Here is a 20,920-nt window from a genome sequence, read left to right on the forward strand (position 1 = left end):
TGAAGGCTGGACAATGAATATGGAAGACCAAAGAAGAATTGATGCCTTTGAATTGTGGTGTTGGTGAAGAATGTTGAATATACCATGGACTACCAGAAGAACAAATAAATTTGTCTTGCAAGAAGTACAACCAGAATGCTCCTTAGAAGCAAGGATGGCGACACTGCATCTTACATACTTTCGAAGTGTTGTCAGGAGGGATCAGTCTCTGGAGAAGGACATGATGCTTGGCAAGGTACAGGGTCGGCGGAAAAGAGGAAGACCCTCAACGAGGTGGATTGACACAGGGGCTGCAACAGCGGACTCAAGCACAGCAACAATTGTGATGATGGCGCAGGACTGGGCAGTGTTTTGTTTTGTTGTGCATAGGGTCGGTATGAATCGGAACCGACTCGATGGCACCTAACAGCAACAACTACCAAGGCAATGAGAAACAATTCTGTTTTCTCTATGAACTACCTACCTATTATCAGGGTCACATCTACAACTTTGGCTTCATCTTTCAGACTCAACCCACATTTGAATGACCACTGTGTACCAGGTTCTATGCTAACATCTCCTCACAGTCTCTAACAACCCTAGGAAGTGCATACCATTTCTATCTTACATGCGTGGAAACTGAAACTCAGAGAAATTATGTCTACAGTCACAGAGCTGGAAAGTTACAGTTTGGTACCAGATTGAATCTCCTGATGCGAAATCCAGTGCTTATGCCATTTATGAGCCACTGCCTCTCCTAGTGACAAGGTTTTGGGCATTGGAATATTATTATATAAACTGGGGTTTGGATGGTTATTCTCATTACAATCAGGTTCTCACTCTGCTCTCAAAAGAGAAGGACAAATCATATGGAGTGGGGAGATCATAAGGGAAAGCATGTGAAGCGCTGCAGTGAATGAGTACAAGCAGCCTGTAAACCCTAGGGTGAGCACCAACTGCGACTGGAGTAGGTGATGAAAGAAGACTTCAGAGATGTGGGACCATCTCTTGGGAGCAAGGAAGAAACTTTGAGGTCAAGAAAAGCCTCTAAGCACAGACATTGAGGCAGGAGGACACAAAGAAAGGGTTGAGAAACCCTTAGATCTGGGTTTCTCAATCTTGGCATTATTATTTTGTTGTTGTTGAGAATATACACAGCAAAACTTATTGCCATCAAGTTGATTCCGACTCATAGCGACCCGATAGGACAGAGTAGAACTGCCCCATAGGGTTTCTGAGGAGCGCCTGGTGGATTCGAACTGCCAATCTTTTGGTTAGTAGCCGTAGCTCTTAACTACTATGCCACCAGGGTTTCCATACACAGCAAACATACACCAATTCAACTGTTTCTACATGTACATTTCAGTGACATTGATCACATTCTTTGAGTTGTGCAACCATTCTCACCCTCCTTCATTAACATAAACTCACTGTCTTCTAAGTTTCCTACCTAATATTTCAAGTTGCTGTTGTCACTTTGATCCCATGTAGATAGTTCTTAAAAGAGCATAAAGATCAAGGCAAACATTTTTTTTAAATAATTTTTATTGTGCTTTTGGTGAAAGTTTACAAATCATGTCAGTCTGTCACATATAAGCTTATATACCCTTACTCCATACTCCCACTTACCCCCTAATGAGTCAGCCCGCTCCCTCCTTCCAGTCTCTCCTTTCGTGACGATTTTGCCAGCTTCTAATCCTCTCTACCCTCCTATCTCCCCTCTAGACAGGAGATGCCAACACAGTCTCAAGTGTCCACCTGATATAAGTAGCTCACTCTTCGTCAGCATCTCTCTCCAACCCATTGTCCAGTCCCTTCCATGTCTGATGAGTTGTCTTCGGGAATGGTTCCTGTCCTGGGCCAACAGAAAGTTTGGGGACCGTGACCACCAGGATTCCTCTAGTCTCAGTCAAACCATTAAGTCTGGTCTTTTTATGAGAATCTGGGGTCTGCATAAGGCAAACATTTTTTACTAGTTACACTAAACTACTGTTTGGTTTTTAAGAAAACTTCACGGCATACTTTTGGTTTAAGGTTTAAAGATTATCTCAGGGCAATAGTTTCAGGTGTTCATCTAGCCCCTTGGCACCAGAAAGTCTAGAGTCCATGAGAATTTGAAAGTCTATTCTGCATTTTTCTTTTTTTGGTCAGGATTCTTCTAGAGAATCTTTGATCAAAATGTTTAGTAATAGTAGCCAGGCACCATCTAGTTCTGGTCTCATGGCACAGGATGAGTTGTTCATGAAGACAATTAGGCACATATTCCATATCTTCCTCCTATTCCTGCCTCCTTTTTCCTTTGTTGCTCCAGGCAAATAGAGACTTATTATCATGCCTTAGATGGCCATTTCCAAGCTTTTAAGACCCCAATGAACTAGGAGGTAGAACAGAAGCACTAAATACGTTATTAGGCCAATTAACTGGGATAACCCATGAAAACATAACCCTAAACCTCCAAACCAAGGAACCAAATACCATGAAGTCTTCAGTTGTACTGAACAGCCTCAGCAGATACTCTTTTTTCTGTCATTTTTGTAAATATACCAACCTTGGCATTACTGACATTTCAGACCAGATAATTCTTTGTTGTGGTGGGCTGTCCTGTTCATTGCAGGATATTTAGCAATGCCCTTTACCTTTACTACTCGATGCCAGTAAAACCACCACCTCCAAGTTGTGAAATTCAAAAAAGTCTTCAGACATTGCCAAATGTCCTCCAGGGGTCATAATTAACCCTAGGTGAGAACCACTGCCTTGGATTAAGATGTGCCAGAGACTGGGGTCTGGCTGGATGTGGGGGGTGAGAAACAGTAGAGTAAGATGGAGAGGCCAAGAACCAGATAGGAAAGGAGAACAGATGTGTGTTTGGGGTGTCCTCTCACCAACCCCCTCAGGAGTGGACTCATTATGTTATGGCAAAATGGAGCCAAACATGCCCCATGATGGGATCCCTTAGGAAGAATGCTGGACAGGACTGAGGCTAGGGGTAGAACATCTATGGGAAGAGAAAAAGGATTCTAAATCTAAGCAACTTGGAAATGGCAAACCCTTGCAAACCAAGAGAATGCTACAGGGTACCAAAGAGTCTAGAATTTCCAAACCTATTTGGAAGAATCTGAAGGGTCTTGGATCGGGATTAGTCCTGACCTGTTATATGTCTGTGACTGCAATGCTGTTCTTCCCTTCTCAATCTATCTCCCACTCCTGCACCTCTTAGTCTTAGGCTGCTGTTGCCCAGTAAAAGAGGAAACGAATTAAGATACTTATTTCTGGGAGACAGGAAGGCAATAGGAGAAGCAAGGTGAAGATGAGAGAATTTTGAGGTTCAAGAAAGAGATTGGCAGAGCTGACAAAGGGGGCCGTGTTCTCTATAAAGCAAAAACAAATTAGAGCTGGGTCTGGGGATTTGAGGAAAGGGGAAAAATAAATATTTACAAAATGCCCACTAAGGGCCAATTCTGGGCAAGGCACATTACATAAGTTACTATATTCGATTCTCACAGCATCTGTAATACCTATATATATAGAGAGGGTAATATACCACCCTTTTTATAGACGAGGAAAAGGCCCAGGGAAGAAAGCAATTCTTCATTCACAGAGCAAGGGGTTCCCAATATGGCCAGAGATCCAGTGGCATCACTAGGGTTGGTATCACCCAGTGTGATAACTCATGGTGTCAACTCCCCCATGAACCTCTTCCTATACCAGACCATACAGAATCCCTAGTAAAGTTCTTTGTACTAACGTTACTGGTAAATCATAATTCCCCTATATCACTCCTTTTCCTTTAATTACTAATGCATCCTCTAAAAAGTTACTGATACAGGATCACAAATACTAATTACCACAATATTGCAGCTAAAACACCAGAAATCTGACAAAATCAGCGACTATAAAAACATGGGCAGCAACGAAAACAACAGCACATGCTTGTAGCAGATGCAGACAAAACCAGGTGATTCGAAGCTTCACTGTAGTTGGGTAATAAAGACCAGAGCGCATTACAAGGCTCAAAAAGTTAATTAGCATAGAGTTTTAGCCTTGTAGGTATATGGATACATGTAAACTGGGATTATGAAAAATGTTTTTGTTATAACTAACTACAGGAATATTTTTATAGACTTTTTATTATTATTTTACTTTAGATGAAATTTCACAAAACAAACTAGCTTCTCATTAAACAGTTAGTACACATACTGTTTTGTGCACTGGACCAGCCCCACAACACGTCAACACTCCCCTTCTCAACTTTGGGTTCTCTATTAACAACTCTCTGGTCCCCTCCTGCCTTCTAGTCCTTAGCCCTGGGTTACTGCGCCCCTTTAGTCTCGTTTTATCAGCCTGTCTAATCTTTGGCTGAAGGGTGAACCTCAGAAGTGACCTCATTACTGAGCTAAAAGCGTGTCCGGGAGCCATACACTCAGGGTTTCTACAGTCTTTGTCAGGCCAGTGTCTTGTCTTTTTTTGTGACTTAGAATTTTGTTCTACATTTTTCTCCAGCTCTGTTCGAGACCCTCTATTGTGATCCTTTATAGACAGTCACTTTGGTGTAGTCTGCACCCCCTGCATCTCCCTAGTGATGTCACTGCAATGACCCCAAGCTTCGTTGGCAGGTTCCTCCAGGCTGTGCCTCCCCTCCGCTCTGGTACTCACAGATGCTTGCTCCTTGTGAGTTGTCACGCTTGCTTACTTGTCTGTCTGCATTACTAGACCAGACTGTCAGGGGCTGTGTTTTTTGGTTCTGTGTCTCCAGCATTTCCTTATGTGCCAGGCAACGGGCCCAAAGCTACCACGGAAGCAAGCAAGAGCTAACACTGAGGTGAACAAAGGACCTGCTAAGGCCTAGCTGTGTGAATTTACAGCAAAACTAATGAGCACGCCCCGTTACGTAACCACTTCTCCCGCTATGTTCGGCAGCCACTTGAGGAAACCAGGCCTGTCTTTCTTTTCCTGTGCTATATATAATTTCAACTCCGTGCTGGCAGGGGATCACGCTACGGCTCTATAGCTCAGTCACATTAGATAGCAAGAGTTACTTCTTAAAAACCCAGCAACTTTTTCTTTACCAGAGACGCTGCAGTAATGCAGACTGACCTTAACATTCAGATACTTTTCCTACATGTCCTGCATTTCAAAAACTTTCATTATTTCTGGTTCCACTTTGAGAAATAAGCAAAGGAGGGGTGCAGATGAGATGCTAGAGAGACAGCTCGCAACTTTCCATGATTACATCCCTCAGTGCTGGAACCTCAATGTTCCAGTCCCAAATGTGGCAGTATGTCCCGTTGGTAACTAAATAGGGGTTGATTCATTAACCAAGAATATATTTTTGATATAAAATAGGCTAGGTTTGTTTTTGATTCTTTCCCACCACCACCCCTAGGCCCTAACCCTGGGATCCATGACCTCATGCCTGTAGAATGAACACTTAAGAATTATCAGTTTGTCCTGGGGCTTGATTGAAGATAATTTTTGCTTACAGCTACCTGGAAAAAAAAGTTTTCTAAGATCTTTAAAAGCACACATTTATTAAAAATTACCACATTAACTCCAAGTTAGTCCTGATGGGTTCTCTAATTTCTGAAAGCCATAGTTTGTTACTCTAATATAAGTTGTTAAACACACACACACGTGAACATAAAAAAGTCACATTTTGTGCAGTATATTCAGTCATTTATACTTTTTTCCAATTTGGCTAGGCTTTCCCCAAAACTGATGGTAAGATCCAAAGAAATAAAATCATGTTTGTTTTCAAGGGATATCAGGTTAAGAAGAAAAACAGGCTTTAAACATATTAACCCTAGTATCTAAGTATTAGTAGAGCTATCAGTTGTAACTGGAAACCCTGGTGGCACGGTGGTTAAGTGCTACAGCTGCTAACCAAAGCGTTGGCAGTTTGAATCTGCCAGGCGCTCCTTGGAAACTTCATGGGGCCGTTCCACTCTGTCCTATAGGGTTGCTATGAGTCGAAATCAACTCGACGGCACTGGGTTTTTGTTTCAGTTATAAGCATCAACTTTTATAAACAGAATGAATACATTTTGTGAGTTGCTTAACGCTGGGTGGCTCAGTTACAGCAGGTACTGTTCAAAGGCAGTTGTCACTATGCCTGCAGTCTGGTCAACCTAAGTTTGAGCTCGGCTACTCCTGGATGCAGGTCACGTGGCTCTGGGGCAAGGTATTTAATCTCCCAAGCCTTAGAGTTCTCTCTTTTGTAAAATGACAATCATATCAGTGTATACATTGTAGGTTTCCACTTCTGAAAAATCAGACATTAAAAATCCTATGGAGCCTTTCAGCCAGAACCACCATCTTGCAGTAATTCGCCAAAATGACGAACACAAAGGGAAAGAGAAGAGGCACCCACTACATGTTCTCTAGGCCTTTCAGAAAACATGGAGTTGTTCCTTTGGCCACATACATGCAAATCTACAAGAAGGGTGATATTGTAGACATCAAGGGAACGGGCACTGTTCGAAAAGGAATGCCCCACAAATGTTACCATGGCAAAACTGGGAGAGTCTACAATGTTACCCAGCATGCTGTTGGCATTATTGTGAACAAACAAGTTAAGGGCAAGATTCTTGCTAAGAGAATTAACGTGCGTGTTGAGCACATTAAGCACTCTGAGAGCCGAGATAGCTTCTTGAAATGCGTGAAGGAAAATGATCAGAAAAAGAAGGAAGCCAAAGAGAAAGGTAAAAAAAAAACCTGGGTTCAACTGAAGCGCCAGCCTGCTCTACCCCGAAAGGCACACTTTGTAAGAACCAATGGAAAGGAGCCTGAGCTGCTGGGACCTATTCCCTATGAATTCAAGGCCTAACAGGGGTACAATAAAGATGACTGCAATGCCAAAAAAAAAAAAACCCTATGGAGCACAGTTCTACTCTGACACACATAGGGTCACCATGAGTCAGAATCGACTTGAGGGCAGCTAGTTTGTTTTTTTGCTTGATGAAAATGAAATGAGATAGTATATGTGGAAGCACCTTTGACGGGCATGTTGAGAGTTTAGAAGCCTCAGGCTTCTTGCTGCCTTCCTCTCTCCCTCCAATCTCCAGTCAGCAAGGTGGTCTTTGCGTAAGGTTTCTGAGCACAGGCCCTCTCCTCTCTGCTGCAGGGACTTCAGCAGTTACACTGCCTGCCACCTCCTCTCTCCCCCATCCCAACTCTGCCCAAGTCATTACTACCATGCTTCAAGCTCTCAAACAGCTCGCTCGGCCTAAGGTGTAAATTCCAAACCCCTCCATGTAGCATCTGAGACACGTGTTATCTGGTCCCTGTCCCCATCCAGTTTCACTGTCCACCACTCTATTCCCTCATCACACTTTACACTCAAGCAACTGCACTATAGTACCTGGAATTCCTGTGTTGTTTCATCACTCTCTGCCAGAATACTTTTCTCTTCCCGTCTATTTGGCAAACTCCTGGACAGTCTCCACACCTCATTCAAATGCCTTCACTTCTCTGACATAGTCTATTTTCATTTGTCTTGTACATCTTTTCTATTACTGCATCGGCTGCACTGTAATGTAATTACTTTTCATGTTTTCACATAATTGACTATAAATGTCTTCTTTGGTCGCGAAAGACCCAGGACTAGGTGTGGCACAGAGCAGCCACTCAGGAAATGTTTGTACTGCTGAACACAAGAAGCTTCCAAACTAGTGGGAAGATCAGCTAAAATGCAGGGAATACATGCTATGAAAATGATCTGAGAGGACTGTGGGAGTAGACAGAGGGAGAATTCTACTTTCTTCCCATCTGTAATGTTAAAAAGTTGGTGACTTCTGGAGCTCAGAAGACGAAACTCTTTTTATGTGGTTACAACTCACTCTACCAAGTTGATTACATTTACCTAAAGCCTGTGGAGCTGAGAACTGTATTTCTCTCCCCAGAGCCTCATCCTTTTCTAAAGTTCTCTGCTCCGTGGAATGAATGTGGGCAATCGTAGGTCACAGCCCATGTGCTAGCTTTTGGCGATGCCAGTTTATGGCTATGTTTTTCTGTTCACTGAACTGGCTCATTTCTTCAGGAGAACAAACTGTTCTGCACTGAAGCAGGAATTGGCTGGGTTCTAACAAAAAGATTTTTCCCCCCTGACAGTGTTTTTGCAAAAGGCCCAAGTCAATTTATAGCCAAGTAACAAAAGGTCAGAAAGGTTACTCAAGCAATGGGCGTAATTCCTGTGTGTCACAGCCAATAAAGGAAATGGGTGGGAATAAATAGTATGCAATTTTAACCTGAAATTATTTGTACAAAACTATTATTAAAAAATTATACAAAGAAGTGACCCATGGCTTCCAACATAAAGGATTACCCACTCTGATTTTTTAAAGGCGCATTTACTGGAGAAGAACTGAGATGACCTCAAATTGCTCGTTCGCAAATGAAAAATGCTGAAAAATCTCTTCACACCAATTTATGAAAGAACTTGGCCATTGTTTTGCCATCCTGAAACAGAAATATTCACATAAAAAATTAAATATCTCGTAGTTAAGTCATAATTAAATACAATCTGCATGAAATCCTGAAATGTTGACCAAAAGGACAGGCTAAAAAAAGGCCCTACAAAGGTGATAATTTATCTGTTTTCACTGTACAAGAAGTGTGACAAACTACTGCATCATTCAAGGAGCATAAGAGCAAGAAATGCCTGCTTCTAAAGTAGACATGAAAAACTGACATCATCAGCCAAACAAGCAGAAGACAGATGAATAACAGCCTGAACTGGGCTGCCAACCAGGCCCAGGCCCATGGGTCTGTGGAATAGGGAAGATTTCAAAGCTGTTGGAAGGGTCTCCACCATAGTGTCTGTCTAAAGCACTTACCATTAAAAAAAACCTAATCATCCAAAGGACAAATGGTTAACTATAACATTGTCATGGTCCAGACAAGATGGTATAAACCCATTTCTCCTGACACCTCCTTGCCAAGTACAACTACAAACCCTGGAAATAATGCGAGAGGCAATCAAAGAACTCTGAAAGTAGGCAAAAGGAAGGCTAACTGGTTAGGGACTCCAGGACTGGAAGAGTGACATAGCAAAAGGGCATCTTATGACCCCCACCCAACAGAAGAAGGTGATCCAGGCCCAAAGTTTCCCAAATCCCAATTTAGTAACAGAAGGTGGCCCAAGTAGGCTCATTTTTCCCCAGGATTGAATGGGACTTCTACCAACATCACCAAGTCAGCTGGCAGCAGCAGCAAAGGGGATTGATCAGGAGCCCTGATCACAAGAAGCAGTCCAGGGAAGCATTCTTCCTCCCTACTGGGCCTCTGGGAAGCACTTTTAGCCCGCAAAAGATAAAGGCTTCCTTCCCCCACAGAGAGGCACCAGGGACTATGTTCTGGGGAAACTCTTTCCCCCACCCTTCAGGCAGCACCAGCAGGGACCGGTGTGAGCCTCGGCAGCACCAGATAAACCAAGCAGACCAAAATAGCACTAAAGGCTCTGAAAATTAAATTGTTGTTGGAACCAGAGCCCACAAAAGTAGGTCACAGCCCACGTGCAAACCTAAACAGAGTGACTGCCTACTAAATGAAAAGATTTAAATAAGAACCAGCGTCTCCTAATGTAAGAGACAAAATGTATCAAGAGCCAGGAAAATCACAACTTGAATGAGAAAGATAATCAACTGATGTCAACATCAAGATGAATCTGATGTTGGAATTAGCTTACAATGATTTTTAAAGGAGCCATCATAAAAATGCTTCAACAAGCAATTACGAATTCTTTTGAAAACAAATGAAAAATAGAAAATCTCAGCAAAAAAATAAAAGTTATAAAAAATAACCAAATAGAAATTATAGAACTGAAAGATACCATAAATAAAAACTGACCAAGACTCTTCCGTATATAAGACGTTTCCTTGCTTATGTTACTACGACAGATAATAGTCAAAGGGACCATTTCAAGACTTTCCACTTTTATCACCAGTCCTGAAAAAGTTACCTTTTTTCCTAGCTAAGAACATGGAAATTCCATCTCTAAGGCCACACAGGATAACTGAAATCCAACCTTAACCTTAAGGCCTTTTGCAAGGACTGTAGGACTAATTTAGAACCCCATCCTTCCATCTCCCATAGCTAAACTATCAAAAAGATGAGGTAACACAATTTTACAAATACTTGAGCGCGTATTATTTGAAACCGTATGAATTTTAAAATTAGCTTTTATTTTACCTGTTGTCTGCTTTTTGGGGCTGGAGTGGAAAAAGCATGGACTTTGGAATCAAAGAGTAGCTCTATTACTTATTAGCTATACAACCTTGTAGATTTTCCATCTATAAAATGGAAATAATTATGCATACTTCTTGGGAAGATTAAGTAATATATTACTTATGAAAGCGCCTGGCATACTATAGGTGCTCTCCTGGCTCCACTTAATATTCCTACCTTAGTTTCTTTTTTCCCCACCTACTTCTCACTTATGTTTTCTTGCTGTATTTTATGGACCTGAGTGAGTCACCTTAAATTCTTTTGGAACAAGACAGCACATAAACAAACAACATAAAAATAGTAGGTACTCCTCTGGGAGGTGAGGGTAGGGACTGACTGGGAAAGGGCATGAGGCAACTTTCTGGGTGATGACAATGTCTCGGTAGGAGTTTGGATTACACAGGTGCATGCATTTGTCAAAACCATCTCAAACGTTCTTGTAAAATTTACCTACCATGAAATGCACAAATCCAACCTCAAAAGAAATACTACTACAAATAATGAATGCTACTTAGTGATATACATACTGAAGTACTGAAGAGGAAGTATAATGGTGCCTGTAACTTACTTTGAAATGAGTCCAAAAATACAAAGGACAGGCAGCTTAATAGAGGAATAGGAAGCCTATAGAATAAAATGTTAATACTCGGAGCCAGCTAGTGGGTGTATGGCTGCTCACTGTAAAATTCTTCCAACTTGATAGTATATTCGAAATTTTTTTCTTACAGAAAAAAAAGGAAGGTGCTCAATACATGTTAGTTCTCTTCCAGAACCATGTCCCTGTTTATTCATAGGAAATTAGTCACTCATTTGCTCACTCACCTGTAAACACTTAGGCACACACTGTAGTACTGCCTAGTACAAGTTGCTTAACCCCCAAAGCTCTGAATCTCAATTTCTTTATCTATGGAACAATAACTGCTTGTGGCTCAGAGGATGTTTATGAGGATCAGCTGAGATAAAAAACCTACCACTCAACCCAGTGCCTGCCATAGAGCTGATGTTCGATAAATGTTATGGTTTTACAGAACAAGGGGGTACAGAGCAGTTTAAAGTCAGGAAAGGCGGTTGTATCCTTTCACCATACTTATTCAATCTGTATGCTGAACAAATAATCTGAGAAGCTGGACTATATGAAGAAGAACGGGGCATCAGGATTGGAGGAAGACTCATTAACAACCTGCATTATACGGATGACACAACCTTGCTTGCTGAAAGCAAAGAGGACTTGAAGCACTTACTAATGAAGATCAAAGACTACAGCCTTCAGTATGGATTATACCTCAACACAAAGAAAACAGAAATCCTCATAACTGGACCATTAAGCCACGTTATGATAAACCAAGAAAATACTGAATTTGTCAAGGATTTCATTTTACTTGGATCCACAATCAACACTCAGCAGCAGTCAAGAAATCAAATGATGTACTGCATTGGGCAAATCTGATGCACAAGACCTCTAAAGCGTTTAAAAAAAAAAAAAATGATGTCACCTTGAACACTAAGGTGCACCTGACGGAAGCTGTGGTGTTTTCAATTGCCTCATATGCATGTGAAAGCTAGGTGAAGAAAAAGGAATCAAAGAAGAATTGACACTTTTGAATTATGATGTTGGCGAAAAATATCGACTATACCACAGACTGCCAAAAGAATGAACAAATTTGTCTTGGAGGAAGTATGCCATAATGCTCCTTCGAAGCAAGGATGGCGAGACTTCATCTCACATACTTTGGACATGTTATCAGGAGGGACCAGTCCCTGGAGAGGGATATCATGCTTGGTAAAGTGGAGGGTCAGTGAAAAGGAAGAAGACCCTGAATGAGATGGATTGACACAGTGGCTTCAACAATGGGCTCGAACAGAGCAACTATTGTGAGGATGGCTCAGGACCAGGCAGTGTTTAATTCTGTTGTACACAGGGTCACTATGAGTCAGAACCGACTTGATGGCACCTAATAACAATAACATACAATGAAGAACATGGACACTACAGTATATTATTCTAGTATTAAATAGTGATTAGAAAGCCCTGATCCCTAACTGACTGCCTAGGTTCAAATCCCAGCTCCACTACTTATTACCTTTGAGCAAAATCCTTAACTTTGCTGTGCCTAAGTTTCCTCGTATGTAAATTAGGTATGATAAGTGTCACTCCCATAGGGTTATTGTGACAATTAAAGATGCTTTTATATACATATATATTTAAAAAAAAAAAAAAAAACCCTGCCACTGAGTTGATTCCAACTTATAGCAACCCTATAGGACAGAGTAGAACTGCCCCATAGGGTTTCCAAGGAGTGGCTGGTGGATTCGAACTGCCAACCTTTTTGGTTAGCAGCCGTAGCTCTTAACGACTGTGCCATCCATCAGGGCATATACATATATATGTGTGTAGATAGATAGATATAGATGTATTGCTTCGATAGTGGCTGGCACACGTAGGCACTCAATGTTAGCAAATTCATTATGCTACATACTCAGAGGGAACAAAGATGAATGTACAAGTCCCTGAAACCTCAAGGAGTTAATAATCCAGGAGAGGAGAAAATCATGTCAACAGACGCACCGTGAAGCAGCATGTTATGTGTGCCACAGGAGAGTTGCTACAAAGGGCTCGGGACATCTGAGGGAGAGACTGATAATAATGACCGCGGAGGACTGAAGAAGGCTTTAAGGAGAAGGTAGCATTTGATGAACTGGGGCTTGAAGTCAGAGAAGGGAAAGATAAAGCTCAGTAACTAGAAAGTACCTGGTAGAGACAGCCTACTTGAGCTTAACAAAATGTAGACAGAGGTAGGTTGGAAGCTTGTGGCTGGAAAAGGAATTTTAAGATCGGACGGTAGAAGGCTCTGCTGATGAGTTTGGACTTTATTCTGCAGAAGTGCTTTGAATCAATAACCACCTATTCATATACTCCAATGGGTTAGTAGAGGTGAATCCTGCAAATTTATTATGTCAACCAATAACTAATCCTTGATTTTTCTATCTAGTAAACACTGCTCATAATTCATCCATGGCACTCCTTATGGAGAATAACTAATAATTCGCTAATATAATCATTTTACCAATTCAAGGCATGAGGACATTTGAAAAAAAACTCTCTCTGCTAAATAAAAAGGCCTGTAGTGCCTGGAGAAAGGGCCACACAAGAGGTTACTAACAGTGTAGTGGAACTGAGTTAATACCACTCTGGCTGGTTCATTGCTTTGAAGTTACAACTTGGAATCTGACCCTAGAGATTAAATTCAGGAAGGGAGGAATGTCCATGCAGCAGTAGCAAAGGGTTGGCTCCCTCTGGATGCTGCCAGCTGGCCATGCTACACCTCTCAGAGTTTGCTATGCCTTGGTAAACACATTTCTTACTGCCATAGGCATGGAGCAAACCCTCTAAGCCTTGCCAAAGTGACTTCACCATCATAGCTTGAAAGAAGCAACCAGGGAAAGGGTTAGGTTTTATGATTAAAGGGACCAAGTACACATCAAAGGGCTCTATCAACAAAATGAAAAACACAACCTATTGATTGGGAGAAAATTTTCAGGAGCCATATATCAGATAAAGGCCTAACATATACAAAATATATATAAAACTCAGACAACTGAACAACAAAAAACAACCCAATTAAAAAAAAAAAAAGGCAAAAGACTTGGACAGTTCACCAAAGAGAATATTAAAATAGCCAACAAGAACATGAAACGATGATCAACATCATTAGCCACTGTTGTTGTGTCGTCTGAGTCAATTCTGACTCACAGTGATCCTACAGGACAGAGCAGAGCTGCTTCGAAGGATTTCCAAGGCTGTAATCTTTACGAAAGCAGATTGCCACATCTTTCCCACATGGAGCAGCTAGTGGGTTCAAACTGGCCACCTTTCAGTTAGCAGCTGAGCACTTAACCATTGAGCCATCAGGGCTCCTGCATCAGCCATTAAACCAAACCAAACCCATTACGTTGATTCCGACTCATAACCACCCTATAGGGCAGAGTAGAACTGCCCCATAGGGTTTCCAAGGAGCAACTTGGATTTGAACTGCTGACCTTTTGGTTAGCAGCCACAGCTCTTAACCACCCCCGTTAGAATGGCAAAAAACAACAACAAAAAAAAAAACAGACAATAACCAAGTGTTCACAAAATTGTAGAGAAACTAGAACCCGCATCCATTGCTGGTGAGACTGTAAAATGGTGCAGCCACTGTTAAAAAGAGTTTGGTGGTTCCTCAAAAAGTTCAACATAGAATTACCATATGACCCAGCAATTCCAATCTTAGGTATATACCCACAAGAAGTAAGACAGGAAAGAAAACAAAAAGCTGTATGCCCATGTTTATTCCAGTACTTTTTACGATATCCACATGGTAGAAATAACTGAAATGTCCAACAACAGATGAAAGGATAAACAAAATGTGGTATATACACTCAACTGTAAAGAAAAATGAAGTCCTGATGCATGCCACAACACGGATGAACCTCGAAAACGTTAGGCTGAGTGAAATAAGTCAACTGCAAAAAGACTAATACTGTATGATCTCACTGATATGAAATAAGCAAATATATAGAAACCAAAGATTATTAGTGGTTACGAGAGGTATGAGGGAGACAGAAAGGGAAGTTTTTGTTTGGGGGGCATTGAGTTTATGTTAATGGTGGTGGGATGTTTTGGATGTGGATAGTGGTAATGGTGGCACAAGATGAAAAATGTAATCTATGTCATTGAGTTGTCAATGGAAAGTTGTTATGCTGGCGGATGTTTTGGTGTATACGTTTTCAACAAAATAAAAAAGAGGGGGGAAAGGGCCCAAATGCTGCTTCTAAATTGTGTAAATTAAACATGTGACGTACACACGAAAACACCTTCTTCCTTTTCCTTTCAGCACTGTTGGAAGGAAATTAACATAGTATAAAATATGTGTAGAGTTTTAAAAATTCTAGTATTATATACAGGCAAACTTGGTGCAAACAAAGCCCTTTTAGCCAAGGCACCACTGAGTGAGGTAGGTGGGCTGGCTGTTCCTGGGTCAGAGGAATAATGTCCTGGCCTGTGAGCTCCACAGGGGAAGGATGTGACTGTCTTCTCACTGCTGTACTCTCAGGGCCTAATAGAGTGCCTGTCAACAATGGGTGCTCGAAAAATACTTGTTGATTAAGTAAATGGTCTATTCCCCAGTGTTGTGAGTTCAGAAATGATTTTTTTTTTCAGTTCACTAAAAGGTTATTAAAATATTAACTGGGTGGGGTAGAGCTGATTTAATAATAACTGAACTCAGCAGAGACAAACTAGATTTCTTCCCTCATTTTTAGAGGGGCTATAGTTTTCCAGGAAGGAGCCCTGGTGGTGCAATGCTTAAGCGCTAGGCTACTAACCAAAAGGTCGTCAGTTGGAACCTGACTGTGTCTCTGCAGGAGAAAAGACTTGGTGATCTGCTCCCATAAAGATTTACAGCCTTGGAAACCCTATGGGGAAACCCTATTCTGTCTTATCGGGAGGGTGGCTATGAGTTGGAATCCACTTAATAGCATACCACTACAACATAGCTTTCTAGGAGCCTCGCTGTTCCTGTCATTTACCCAGGGCTATCCTCTCCTGGCATCCCGGGCATCTGGGAAACAGAATCCCTAATCAGAGAGCTGCCTGAGGAACAAATTTAGAGCTCTTTAGAGGGTTTTCAACCTGCATATCTAGCACGCCAAGTTCTGCAGCAGCCAGAAGGTCTTCCCCAGGCCAATGCACATCTCCCCTCCTGTGGACAGAGCCAGACACACTGTGACAGTCCTATCTTCCAAGTCCTCCATGCAGACACCCATCCTGCTGTCCCTCTGCAACGTTCTACATGTGAACCTGTTATACACCCTGAGTTTTAAAGATTTTTCTATTTATAGAAAACAGAAGCTTGGCCTTAGCTTGGCTGCTTCCTAATGACAAAGGAGGGACCTCCATCTACATGTCTCCAGAGAACTGCTTGGGTCTGGTCGCCTCCTCATGGATGTGCACCAGTCTTCAGGTCACTTTGGCCACAGCAGCAAACACTGAGGCAATATCCTCAGAGAGCTTTATAGTGCTAAGTTGTCTTGGGACCCATGAGTTTGGCTTGAAAAAAAAATTTTTTCCCCCTAAATGCAGTATCTTGTATTGACTAATTTTCTGCCCAGTTGGCCTTATAAAAATTTCAGGAAAATCTCCCATCCGCTTTGTTTTTCACTATTGTACCCTTTATAATATTCTGGGAAATTAAACATGTTAGTAAATAAGACTAGGGGCATCACTGCAGAATGTCATCATTAACATTTACTACTTGAAGAATGGGACTTACCCCTAACTTTCTTTCCTATTTTTAAGCTAGTTTCTACCCAGTACCAAATACTATGGGATAGTTTCACTAACCCCATAGCAGTTTCTTATTTAAAAGAAAAATGAGAGAGAAAAGAGACCAAAAACCTTTTGTAAGGAATTTTATCAAAGGTTTCTTTTTTAAGAAACTTTTTATTTTGAGCTAATTTTAGACATAAAGAAAAGTTGCAAAAAATAGTAGCTTCCATATATCTGTGCCTCAGCTTCCCCTAATGTTAATATCTTACATAATCATAGCATATTTAAAAGAACCAGGGTATTAACATCGTTACAATACTATTAACTAAAGATCTTATTCAAATTTCACTAGTTTTTAATACTAATGTCCTCTTTCTATTTTGTATACTTTCCAGGATCCCACTGCATTTAGTTATTTCTCCTTTATCTCCCAAAGTCTGTGACAGTTTCTCAATCTTTTCTTGTCATTCATGTCCTAGACACTTTTTTAAAGTATTGATCAGCTATTTGGTAGAATGCTCCTCAATTTGGGTTCATGATTAGACTGAGGTCATGAATTTCTGGCAAAAATTATCACAGAAATGATGTTATATTCTTCTTAGTGTACCATATTAAGGGGTTCATGGTGTTGATATATCTTATTATTGGTGATGCTGATGATTTCTGCTGGATTTCTCCTCTGTCAAGTTACTATCTTTTCCTTTATAGTTAATAAAACTCTTGAGGGAGTTTTTTTTTTTTTTGAGATTATGCAAGTTCTGTGAAAGGTTTCTTAAAAGTCTATGGTCCCTTATTCACAAGCCTGCTTGCTCTCCTTAAAAACCCAAGAGATTAGTTCAATATGAATTCTCCTTACCATTTGTCATGCACGCAATTACTTTTTTATTGCTTACTGAGCTTTTTTTTTTTCTTCTGCTTATAAAAGTAACACATCTTAATTGCAAAAAAAAAAAAGAATCATTGTGGATCATTTGGTGTATATCCCACCTGAACCTTTTTCCCTTTTTGATACCACTAGGGTCAGATATTCTGGGTTTAAATCCCAGCCCCACTATGAACTTTAGCCAAGTTTCTTAATTTTGTATGCTGATAATTCTTTCCTTTTTTGGGCCAGTGAACTCTTCATCAATCTGATCTATGGGCTCTCATTCTCAGAAAATACACAATATATATACACACCATTATTTTGCATACAACTATAGGAGCTCACTAATTAGACTAAGTAACCCGTCCCATTCATCACCCTTTGAGCTGCAATGCCATTTTTAGTAACCTGTCCTGTAGAATACATACACATACAAATATGCACCAGGATACTTCTGTAGTGTTAGCAAAAAATTGCAAATAACTTACAGAATACTCTGCAGCTGTTAAAAAGAACACAGAAGGTGTATATGCATGGATGTAGAGAGATGTCCATGATATACCGCTAAGTAGAAAATGAAGTTACAGGACTATAAGGATACAATGATTCCATTAAAAAAAAAAAAAAGACAGAGCAAAAGAAAAAAAAGGAGGGTAAAAAGGAGAAAGAAAAGGAAACATGTAGGCAGTCCTCAGGTTATGATGTCCAACTTACGTACAACCAGAATTATGAACCGACCCTGTAAAGCCTATTATATTAGGTACATACAGTGGTATGTAATAAATAATGGGTGCTACTTTGCAATGCACATTAAAACATTATTACTGTATTATTATGTTAAAGATGTTTTAGTATATCTGAAAGTGTTTCTTTAATGTTTTTCATGCACAGAAAGATACACTATGTATTATATACTAAGACAAACATTTGACTAACTGATGTTAGAGACAAACTGTACCTAATTGATCTGACTTACACAAATTCGGGGATATCATTGCTGATGTCAGATGGATCCTGGCTGAAAGCAGAGAATACCAGAAGGATGTTCACCTGTGTTTTATTGACTATGCAAAGGCATTCGACTGTGTGGATCATAACAAACTATGGATAACACTGGGAAGAATGAGAATTCCAGAATACTTAATTGTGCTCATGAGGGACCTTTACATAGACCAAGAGGCAGTTGTTCAGACAGAACAAGGGGATACTGATTGGTTTAAAGTCAGGAAAGGTGTGCGTCAGGGTTGTATTCTTTCACCATACCTATTTAATCTGTATGCTGAACAAATAGTACGAGAAGCTGGACTATATGAAGAAGAACGGGGCATCAGGATTGGAGGAAGACTCATTAACAACCTGTGTTATGCAGACGACACAACCTTGCTTGCTGAAGGTGAAGAGGACTTGAAGTGCTTACTAATGAAGATCAAAGACCACAGCCTTCAGTATGGATTACACCTCAACATAAAGAAAACAAAAATCCTCACAACTGGACCAATGAGCAACATCATGATAAACGGAGAAAAAAATTGAAGTTGTCAAGGATTTCACTTTACTTGGATCCACAATCAACAGACATGGAAACAGCAGTCAAGAAATCAAAAGACACATTGCGTTGGGCAAATCTGCTGCAAAAAACCTCTTCAAAGTGTTGAAGAGCAAAGATGTCACCCTGAAGACTAAGGTGCGCCTGACCCAAGCCATGGTATTTGCAATCATATCATATGCATGTGAAAGCTGGACAATGAATAAGGAAGACCGAAGAAGAGTTGATGCCTTTGAATTGTGGTGTTGGTGAAGAATATTGAATATACCATGGACTGCCAAAAGAATGAACAAATCTGTCTTGGAAGAAGTGTGGCCAGAATGCTCCTTAGAGGCAAGGATGGTGAGACTGCGTCTTACATACTTTGGACATGTTGTCAGGAGGGATGAGTCCCTGGAGAAGGACATCATGCTTGGCAGAGTACAGGGTCAGCGGAAAACAGGAAGACCCGCAACTAGGTGGACTGACACAGTGGCTGCAACAATGAGCTCAAACATAACAAGGATTGAAAGGATGGCGCAGGACCGGGCAGTGTTTTGTTCTGTTGTGCATAGAGTCGCTATGAGTCGGAACTGACTCAACGGCACCTAACAACAACAACAACACAAATTCAACTAAAGACAGGCTTAGGAAGAGAACTCGTTCATAATCTGGGGGCTGCCTGTATATGTAAATGTGTAGAAAAATTCTAGAAAACATCAGAATAAACCCAACATTAATTACTCTGTGAAAATAAGATCATTAGGAAGTTGAAGTGAGTTTTATTTTTTATTTAGTCTATAAATATTGTATTATTTGAACTTTATACAAAGGGTATACATTACCTTTAAATATCTCAATAAGATCAGGAAGGAACCTTGCTATAGATAACAGCTCTGGATAAATACAGATTAAAATTGTTTAAATTACTGCCCAAAACATTAAATGATAAAAAAAGTAACCAAACCTGATTACGGATTGGACCCAGAGCAGAATGATGGTTCAAGATAAAGAAGTTCAATGTTATGACACAAAATAAAAAAGTTAAATGAGAAAAACCTAATGAATATTTCAATGAATACGAGAAAGTCATTTGATAACATTCGTTCCTAATTGAAGACTAAGATCTAGAGAAAATAAAAAGGTGCTTATATACCAAACCAAAAACCAAACCCAGGGCCGTCAAGTCGATTCTGACTCATAGCGACCCTATAGGACAGAGTAGAACTGCCCCATAGAGTTTCCAAGGAGCGCCTGGCAGATTCGAACTGCCGACCCTTTGGTTGGCAGCCATAGCACTTAACCACTACACCACCAGGGTTTCCGGTGCTTATGTAAGTTGATAGTATATCTCTTCTAAGTCAAATGTCAAAAAGGGGGGCTGTGGGGATGAGGCCAGTATTATCATCTTGAATACTTCTGAAGTTGTGACCAATGCAACAAGACAACTGAAATAAGACTGGCACGCACAGTAAAGCCTGTGAAAGCTGGAACCTGTGTAAGGTGGAAACCTGTCAGAGAAGGAAGACTCAAATATTACCCACTAAATAGAGACCAATAGAAAAGTGACGGCCACATCTTGTCAAAGGCAGAAGACTTGTGAGACCCAGAAAAGCCAGGCAGTCCCTTTGGACTGGCTCTCACAGGTTTCAGTGTATTGCATAGGGAGTTAGAAATGTTATTTGCAGACAGGATGATTGGGTAGCTAAAATAAATAACAATTTTGGGAAGAGCTATTCACTAAGATAGAAATAAAATTTCTGGCCTGTTTTTCAGGGGCACTAACCAAACACTTCCATGGGAGCCATGTAGTCATAGACTGGCCATCTGCAACTCCAGGTTCCTTAACTGGACCAAGGTTAAAATTGTCCATTCCTGAGCTCTTTAAAAACTTGAGGGAATGCCACCTGATTGCCAGGGCTTGTCAGTTGCTACTTCATGCAGTAAGGCTCCAACAATCTGTAAATTTACCACTCATTTATATGGTCCAAATGACAACCAGGATAAGGTAAACTCACCTACTATT

The 20,920-nt window shown here is 40.7% G+C and overlaps 2 protein-coding genes across 3 annotated transcripts in view; one reads left to right on the forward strand and one right to left on the reverse strand.

Annotated features, from left to right (window-relative positions):
• ZHX3 (zinc fingers and homeoboxes 3) overlaps window positions 1–20,920 on the reverse strand; it is a 130,811-nt gene that overhangs the window by 47,718 nt on the left and 62,173 nt on the right. The gene's annotated exons all lie outside the window — the stretch shown is intronic.
• On the forward strand, window positions 6,267–6,817 carry LOC100654028 (large ribosomal subunit protein eL21-like). Its single transcript, XM_064276088.1, has one exon. The coding sequence runs from the start codon at window positions 6,311–6,313 to the stop codon at window positions 6,800–6,802; it is 492 nt and encodes a 163-aa protein (XP_064132158.1). The 5' UTR covers window positions 6,267–6,310; the 3' UTR covers window positions 6,803–6,817.

The sequence above is a fragment of the Loxodonta africana genome, chromosome 24, assembly GCF_030014295.1.
Source record: "Loxodonta africana isolate mLoxAfr1 chromosome 24, mLoxAfr1.hap2, whole genome shotgun sequence".
Lineage (NCBI taxonomy): Eukaryota > Metazoa > Chordata > Mammalia > Proboscidea > Elephantidae > Loxodonta > Loxodonta africana.